At 48.0% G+C, this 9,984-nt stretch overlaps 1 protein-coding gene across 1 annotated transcript in view; it reads left to right on the forward strand.

Moving 5' to 3' along the window:
* The window catches only part of LOC310796368 (RAC-gamma serine/threonine-protein kinase-like), a gene marked incomplete at both ends in the record, with an annotated part of 63,503 nt that overhangs the window by 35,498 nt on the left and 18,021 nt on the right, over positions 1–9,984 (forward strand). Inside the window, 2 exon segments of the mRNA XM_083658558.1 lie at positions 7,792–8,006; positions 9,057–9,144. Coding sequence (XP_083514684.1) covers positions 7,792–8,006; positions 9,057–9,144 — 303 coding nt within the window.

A 9,984-nucleotide genomic window follows, 5' to 3' on the forward strand; every position in this document is an offset into this window, starting at 1 on the left:
CCATGGTTACCTTTTTAAAGCATTGATCATACATTGAGGAATAATCACAAATGTGTCGGCATCAATCAATCTCCTAAACAGGCCGGGAATTTCTTTAGGGGCGGGGCTATTTATTATTATTATTATTATTATTATTATTATTATTATTATTATTAAGGCTATTTATTTGGCCTTCGCTGTCACAAACTCTTTCATAAAGGCCACTTTCCCATAAGAAAACAACAACAGCACAGCAATGACGTGAAAAACATAAATGACTGTCTTCATTTTCATTTCAATAATAAACACAAACATTTGAAGTTGTCATATTACGGTATTATGCCTCCTTAATGTTACTGTATGCCTCTTACGGCATACAGAACGGCACACAGAACATCCGTTCCATTTTCACATTTCACATTTCAAATTGAAACACTCAGATTGAGGATGGCTGTCCAGCAGCCTATATTATATTATATATTATATATATTTTTTTGTCAGTTGTGTCTAAACATTGACAGTTTATGTGTGTAAACGGAGAGCGAGAGAGGAGCAGGCAGAGAGGGAGAGAGAGAGAACATTGAGAACCAGCGGAGAAATTCACCGTTTTGTATCGACGGTAACAAGCGCAGGATGCCCTGGTGGAGAAATGTGCTTGTGATGCAGCCACGTTCCTGCTCGTCACACACCAGACCACTGACGCTTTTAAAGCAACCTGGAGATGTTGACAGTAGCAGCCGGGCACAAATGCCATGGTGGTGCCATGGTGGTGCCATGGTGGTGACATGGTGGTGACATGTTGGTGCCATGGTGGTGCCATGGTGGTGCCATGGTGGTGCCATGGTGGTGACATGGTGGTGACATGTTGGTGCCATGGTGGTGCCATGGTGGTGACACGATGGTGACATGGTGGTGACATGGTGGTGACACGATGGTGACATGGTGGTGACATGGTGGTGATATGGTGGTGATATGGTGGTGATATGGTGGTGCCATGGTGGTGACATGGTGGTGACACGGTGGTGACATGGTGGTGCCATGGTGGTGACATGGTGGTGATATGGTGGTGCCATGGTGGTGACATGGTGGTGACACGGTGGTGCCATGGTGGTGACATGGTGGTGACACGATGGTGACATGGTGGTGATATGGTGGTGCCATGGTGGTGACATGGTGGTGCCATGGTGGTGACACGGTGGTGACATGGTGGTACCATGGTGGTGACATGCTGACGCCATGGTGGTGACACGGTGGTGACATGGTGGTGCCATGGTGGTGACATGGTGGTGCCATGGTGGTGACACCACGGTGCATGGTGGTGACACGGTGGTGACATGGTGGTGCCATGGTGGTGCCATGGTGGTGACAAGGTGGTGACATGGTGGTGCCATGGTGGTGACATGGTGGTGCCATGGTGGTGCCATGGTGGTGACATGGTGGTGACATGGTGGTGCCATGGTGGTGACATGGTGACGCCATGGTGGTGACATGGTGGTGACATGGTGGTGCCATGGTGGTGACACGGTGGTCACATGGTGGTGACATGGTGGTGCCATGGTGGTGCCATGGTGACACGGTGGTGCCATGGTGGTGACACGGTGCTGCCATGGTGGTGACATGGTGGTGACATGGTGGTGACATGGTGGTGACACGGTGCTGCCATGGTGGTGCCATGGTGGTGACATGGTGGTGACACGGTGGTGCCATGGTGGTGCCATGGTGGTGACATGGTGGCCGCATTATCATAGTGTACGATTGTCGGGGTATCACCGCCAACAAGAAGATGTGAATGTGTGTTCAGTGTGTGTGTGTGTGTGTGTGTGTGTGTGTGTGTGTGTGTGCACCCTGTACCCTGCTGGGTATGGGGGCTGCAGAGCCACAGGCTGTGTGCCCGTCCCATCCAGTCCTGCCCAGGCTGCCAAAGCTCCGCGTCCCGCGAGCAGCAACGAGCTGCTGCTCCACATGGCTGCTCCAACAGGGAGCGGGACAGGACAAGACCTTCTCCCTCAAGGCTCCTCTCCTCCTCTCCTCCTTTCCTCTCCTCTCCTCTCCTCTCCCCTCCTCTCCTCTCCTCTCCCCTCCTGTCCTCCTCTCCTCTCCCCTCCTCTCCCCTCCCCTCCTCTCCTCTCCTCTCCTTCTCTCCTCCTCTCCTCTCCTCTCCTTCTCTCCTCCTCTCCTCTCCTAATTAAACTTATGCTCTTCTCATTTTCCTGTTCTTCAAACGTGTCCTATTTTTCTTGTCTCCCTTTCTTTTAAACACACACACACACACACACACTCACTCACTCACACACACGCGCGCTGCGCGCACACACACACACACACACACACACACACACACACACACTCACTCACACGCACGCGTGCGCACACACACACACACTCACACACACACACACACACACACACACACACACACACACACACACACACTCCCATGCCTACGGCTGTGGGGCAGCATTCTGGCTCTGTGTGGATTAATCTGCTCCCTGCCTGCAACCGAGCTGCCACCACTATCTTCTGGTCCTAGGACACACACACACACACACACACACACACACACACACACACACACACACACACACACACACACACACACACACACACACACACACACACACACACACACACACACAGGATGCCCAAGTGGACAGCTTGCATTTGTATACGTTTGTGTACCATTTTTTTTGTACAAAGGACACACAACACACCCCACCCCACCACACACACACACACACACACACACACACACACACACACACACAACACGCAGCCCGAGTACGAAAAACAGCCTTGTAAGCTGCTCTGAATTTCATAAAGTGCACTGTGTGTGTGTGTGTGTGTGTGTGTGTGTGTGTGTGTGTGTGTGTGTGTGTGTGTGTGTGCGTGCGTGCGTGTGTTTGTCCCTCCCCCTAGCTGCAGGGGATGAAACGACACCAAACATCTCCTAGTTTTGCCTCGACTCTCAAAACTTTCTGAATTTGATGAGGACGGATAAATATTCCATCTGCTGTGTGCGAGTGTCTGTGGTGTGTGTGTGTGTGTGCGTGTGTGCGTGTGTGTGTGTGTGTGTGTGAATAAAAGTTTGTGCCTGTGTGTGTGTTCTATGTGTGTGTGTGTGTGTGTGTGTGTGTGTTATATGTGTGTGTGTGTGTGTGTGTGTGTGTTGTATGTGTGTGTTGTGTGTGTGTGTGTGTGTGTGTGTGTGTGTGTGTGTGTGTGTGTGTGTGTGTCTGACAGTGTGTGTGTGTGTGTGTGTGTGTGTGTGTGTGTGTGTGTGTGTGTGTGTGTGTATCTGACAGTCTCCCAGCAGTCTAAGCCAGTGTTATCCCTCCAGCCGTACAAATCAATAGTGTATCTGGAGCTGGCGGCACGCTTAGTCACTTCCCCTATTGCTACTGTGCTGCTGCCAAGCAGGGAGGGTGATCAGCTTAATGCACACACACACACACACACACACACACACACACACACACACACACACACACACACACACACACACACACACACACACATACACACACACACACACACACACACACACACACACACACACACACACACACACACACACACATACAACACACACACACACACACACACACACACACACACACACACACACACACACACACACACACACAGACATACAACACACACACACACACACACACACAGAACACACACAGGCACAAACTTTTATTCACACACACACACACACACACACACACACACACACACACATAGAACACACACACACACACACACACACACACACACACACACATAGAACACACACACACACACACACACACACACACACACACACACACACACACACACACACACATATAACACACACACATAGAACACACACACACACACACACAGACATGCACACACTGAGCCAGCTGCCTGCATCTTTATCAGTTGAGTGTTTGAGCTCAGTCAGTTAACGTGCAGCTTTCTGTGGAGTCCAACATCATTGACAGCTAGAGCGGACGATAGACCCTCAGCTGAAGCCCATGGCTGTATATCATATTATATCATATCTTTGAGACCGCCGAAACCTTCAGATGCCTGAAATCTGAGGTTCAACGGTTTGAAGTGAAGGTTCAAACAAAGCGAGGATTTTAAAACGGTTAAATTTGAAGTAAAGAATTACGTATTTTCATCTAACACAACAAATCTTCAAGGTTGAAGATTTGTTGTGTTTTTGGAGTCAATCAGCCTGATGTTTGGATAAGAAGGAGTTTGAATCTATTATTCTATTCTGTTCTCTGTTCTACTCTCACTTTCCTAACTATGTTTTTATGATGTTTTTGGTTCCTGTCTCTACACATTTTGATATTCCTAATGACACTACTACTACTACTACTACTACTGACCACCCCACTCAAACTCAACTTCATTCTTTGATATAAAAACATCTTTTGATATGAATTTTGATTTTATGACTTACTGTATAGTTTGTCAAGAAAGTTCATTGTGTCAAAAATATCTTGATGTCGCATGTTTCTGCATGTGTTTCTGCATGTGAGACAGATGTGAGATATATATACTGTATATATATATATATATATACCGCTTTGGAGGTATATATGTAAGGGATAATGTATTGTGAGCCGGTGATTACTGGCGAAATAATGACCGACAGGTGAATGATTGAGCCCGACGCGCAGCGGAGGGCTTAATCATTCACCTGAAGGTCATTATTTCCAGTAATCACCGGCTCACTATACATTATCCCGCTTAGAACATGGCCTACAACTAAATTATTTCAGTAATCTGACAAAAATAATTATTCAAATAGATTTTTTAATGGCGTTTTCAACGACAAAGCGGTTTCATTCGTAATTGGCACACAAGACACCACAGCTGCAACTGGTTGGCCTAATTAGTAGTGTCTGCAGACAAAATGCTCTTATCAACTGATTAATCCAGGTGTGGCAGAGCAGCGGTCGGTTGTCGAGAAATAATGACCGGTGAATCTTGTTGATTGACCAATCAGAATCGAGTATTCAAGAGAGCCCTGTTCTATATATATATATATATATATATATATATATATATATATATATATATATATATATATATATATATCCAAGGAACTAAATAAAACATCAGCTAGTCAGGAACAAGTCCATAATGTAGACCGATGATGACCCAGAATATATATATATGTATAAATGTATGTTTTATTCTGTGAGCAATACCGTGAAACCGTGGTATTTTTGCCTTAGGTTATCATACGGTCAAAATCTCATATCCGCCCATGCAGGGCCGGTTCCAGAACCAGATGACTAAGGGTGCATCCAAGATAGGAAGGGGTGCAGATGCCCGGCCGAAGGCCGGCCGCCCGAAAAATTTGACATGTTATTTTACTAAAAATAATGCATTTGACCATCATTTCAAGTAGAATGATACCACCCAAGCAAGAATATTTCAAGTGTTTCAAGTGCTTTACTGAAATATTTGGACCATATAATGATAATACAATTATCTCAACCTTAAAAGGTTACATATAGGTGCCAAAAAGCCATAAAATCACATCAAAGAACAAACAAAAACAACAACGATAATTCAAGTTTAAACAGTAAGTGTGCAGCTGTAGCATTTATTAAAAAAAAAAAAAAAAAAATTTTTTTTTTTTTTTTTTTTTTTTTTTTTAACTTTTCAACTGAGCATGCAGACAATTAAAATAAGGGTGCAATGCATGCTTTTGCACCCCCGTAGAACTGGGCCTGCGCCCATGCCTCGTGCGCACATTTGTATGTGTCTGTTAGCGTGTTAGCATTAGCGTTCACGTGTGTTAGCGTGTGTCCAGGCTCCTCTTGTTAGCAGCGGAGAGATGTTGTTATTATTGGCGAGATGTGCAGCATGTGCCACTTTGGCCGCTGTCCAACCCCTGCCTATCTGTCTGTCTGTCAGTCACACACACACATGTCCAGACGTACACGCGCACACACGCACACACACACGCACACACGCACACACACACACACATGTCCAGACGTACACGCGCACACACGCACACACACACACACACACACATGACCAGACGTACACGCGCACACGCACGCGCACAAACACACACACACACACGCACACACACACACACACACACACACACACACACACACACATGACCAGACGTACACGTGCACACACACACACACACACACACACACACACACACATGACCAGACGTACACGCGCACGCACACGCACACACACACACACACACACACACACATGACCAGACGTACACGCGCGCACACACACGCCAGCATTCATCACGCTCTAACATCTTCATCACTGGCCACATGATGTTAACCAGGCTACCTGAGATACCTGCTCCCTCCTTCTCCACCTCTCAAGCGTGAGAGGAGAGAGTGGAAGAGCAGCCCAGGCACAACAACACTTTGATATCGGAGGGGTTTCTTTCCCTGGTCCACTTCTCCGCCACACAAAGCAGCAGCTTGCAGTAGCGCAGGCAGCTAGCCGCTTTGGAGGTATACGAATGGCCTCGACCCTCCGTGTTGCGGGCCTTTGCTGCGTTCCCGTCCAGGGACTTTCCTGTTTGGCCCTGCCAGGAAAGACTGGCCGTGCCAGGGACAGCTGGCAGGGAGCGCAGGGGGCATCTGACATGCTTCTAAAGTAACAGGGGCCTCTGAAGACATGCCACCCTGTGATGTTTACCTGTGTGTGTGTGTGTGTGTGTGTGTGTGTGTGTGTGTGTGTGTGTGTGTGTGTGTGTGTGTGTGTGTGTGTGTGTGTGTGTGTTTGGGACCACCATTGATCACTTCAGCCCTCCTCATCTGTGCCGTTGCAATTATTCCCCTTTTCTGTGAACCGGGTTAGTTTTTATCCCTCAAGCCTAAAGCAGATTGACTCACCTTATGATTCCCCACTCTCTGTCTGTGTGACAGAAGACCTCGGGGACAGTGTCCTCTGTCTGTCTGACAGAAGACCTCGGGGACAGTGTCCTCTGTCTGTCTGACAGAAGACCTCGGGGACAGTGTCCTCTGTCTGTCTGACAGAAGACCTTGGGGACAGTGTCCTCTGTCTGTCTGACAGAAGACCTTGGGGACAGTGTCCTCTGTCTGTCTGACAGAAGACCTTGGGGACAGTGTCCTCTGTCTGTCTGACAGAAGACCTCGGGGACAGTGTCCTCTGTCTGTCTGACAGAAGACCTCGGGGACGGTGTCCTCTGTCTGTCTGACAGAAGACCTCGGGGACAGTGTCCTCTGTGTGACAGAAGACCTCGGGGACAGTGTCCTCTGTCTGTGTGACAGAAGACCTCGGGGACAGTGTCCTCTGTGTGACAGAAGACCTCGGGGACGGTGTCCTCTGTCTGTCTGACAGAAGACCTCGGGGACAGTGTCCTCTGTCTGTGTGACAGAAGACCTCGGGGACGGTGTCCTCTGTCTGTCTGACAGAAGACCTCGGGGACGGTGTCCTCTGTCTGTGTGACAGAAGACCTCGGGGACAGTGTCTTCTGTCTGTCTGACAGAAGACCTTGGGGACGGTGTCCTCTGTCTGTCTGACAGAAGACCTCGGGGACAGTGTCCTCTGTCTGTCTGACAGAAGACCTCGGGGACAGTGTCCTCTGTCTGTGTGACAGAAGACCTCGGGGACAGTGTCCTCTGTCTGTCTGACAGAAGACCTCGGGGACAGTGTCCAATAAACTAAATGCCGAATAAAAAAAAACAGACGTCCAATAAAAGCAGTGTCCCCGTAAAGAAAACAACAGCAACAACCCTGAAATGTGAAAAAGGAAACGTCTCTCTCTGTCTCCACCGTCCTCAGGTCCTGGAAGACAACGACTACGGCCGTGCGGTGGACTGGTGGGGTCTGGGCGTGGTGACGTACGAGATGATGTGTGGCCGGCTGCCCTTCTACAACCAGGACCACGAGAAGCTGTTTGAGCTCATCCTCATGGACGACATCAAGTTCCCTCGAACGCTGTCCACCGACGCCAAGTCGCTGCTCGCCGGCCTGCTCATCAAAGACCCCAACAAACGGTGTGTGAGTGTGTGTGTGTGTGGGCGGGGATGTATGTGTATGTGTATGTGTGTGTGTGGGGGGGGGGGGGTTGTGTTTGTGTGTGTTTGTGTGTGTGTTTGTGTGTGTGTTTGTGTGTGTGTTTGTGTGTGTTTGGGCAGGATGCCACTGGACAAAGTGTGATAAATTCAGGTCTTTTTTATAGCAGCGTGTGAGGCAGCGAGCGACAGGAGGATTTCTAGTTTTGATACTAATAAGGTGTGATGGTGACGGTGAAACACCTCGCTGTCAGGTGAAAAGAAGCGGCTGGTGACTGCACATGTGCCGGAGGAAGCTATGCTATAGTCTACAGCTCTCCCCAGATCGGCAGAGGTAGTGCAGGAGCAACGACCGGGACATGGAATTGGCCAAGTACAATTGGGGCGAAAAACCAAACGTCATTAAAAATATATTTTTATTGTATAATAATAATACCCAGTTTTGTCAACTTTCAGCTCTGTTTTGTTCTTTAGTATTGAGAGAAAATGTGGCTCCATTATTTTAAAGTATTTTTCTCTCCTCTCCTCTCCTCTCCTCTCCTCTCCTCTCCTCTCCTCTCCTCTCCTCTCCTCTCCTCTCCTCTCCTCTCCTCTCCTTTCCTCTCCTTCTCTCCTCTCCTCTCCTCTCCTCCCCTCTCCTCTCTTCTCCTCTCCCCCCTCCTCTCTTCTCCTCTCTTCTCCTCTCCTCTCTTCTCCTCTCCTCTCCTCCCCTATCCTCTCTTCTCCTCTCCCCTCTCCTCTCTTCTCCTCTCTTCTCCTCTCCTCTCCTCTCCTCTCCACTCCACTCCTCTCCTCCCCTCTCCTCTCCCCTCTCCTCCCCTCTCCTGTCCTCTCCTGTCCTCTCCTCTCCTCTCCTCTCCTCTCCTCTCCTCTCCTCTCCTCTCCTCTCCTCTCCTCTCCTCTCCTCTCCTCTCCTCTCCTCCCCTCTCCTCCCCTCTCCTCTCCCCTCTCCTCCCCTCTCCTGTCCTCTCCTCTCCTCTCCACTCCTCTCCTCTCCACTCCTCTCCTCTCCACTCCTCTCCTCTTCTCTAGGCTTGGTGGTGGACCAGAGGACGCTAAAGAAATCATGAGACACAGTTTCTTCTCTGGAATGGACTGGCAGGGTGTCTATGATAAAAAGGTATCAGAGGAGGTTTTTCCAGTGAGGCATAGGAGGATGGTCCTCCTCTATTAGATTGGGGATTTTATATTAAAAAAAAAATTATAATTTTTTATTTTTATTTTTTATATTTTTCATTTTTCAATTTTTTTTTTATAATAAAATATCAATCAAATGTGTTTTTTCTTATGTGCAGATGCTCATTTTTCCATTCATTATATTCTTATATGCTTAAACAACAGTGACCTGAACTGATGGAAAGGAGAGCTCCATGCAGAGAGTCACTCTGGCCCTGGTCCCAGCCTTTAGTAGGCAGATAAAAAAACTTCGCCCTGTGGGTGTTTATTTATTTGGTCATTTATCTAATGAAAAATATGATTGGTTGAAAAACACTTGCAATTCACAGAAACCTGACAGAAACACGTGAGAGTGATGTGTTTTCCCACCAATCACATTGAGCTGGAGGTTCGCACGCCCTTACCCTGGTTAAACCAGGTGAAATCTAATTGGTTGTTGGTTGGATAGATGGCTGACAGTGATTGACATTCTGTATTGTCCAATGCTGAATAGCCTACGTCTGAAAATCGTGTTGAATCCGCAGCGCTCCATTGGAAATACAGGAAATGAAGACCTGACAGGCTAATAGATAGATTTACAGACAGTAGCACCTATATTTTCCTCTTTCTCTTTTCCTATTAACCTATCTTTTATATTATCAAGCAGTAAGTTAGCTCACAAGCCAGACAGTCGTTGCATTGTATTACGCGGAGTTTAGAGAGGGCAGCGTGGTTCACACGGAGGACAGGCTCACAAGCAAACACTGGGATAATTTAACCTCATCGGCTGCACTCGCACCGGCTA

The sequence above is a fragment of the Poromitra crassiceps genome, assembly GCF_964638095.1.
Source record: "Poromitra crassiceps genome assembly, chromosome: 22".
NCBI lineage: Eukaryota > Metazoa > Chordata > Actinopteri > Beryciformes > Melamphaidae > Poromitra > Poromitra crassiceps.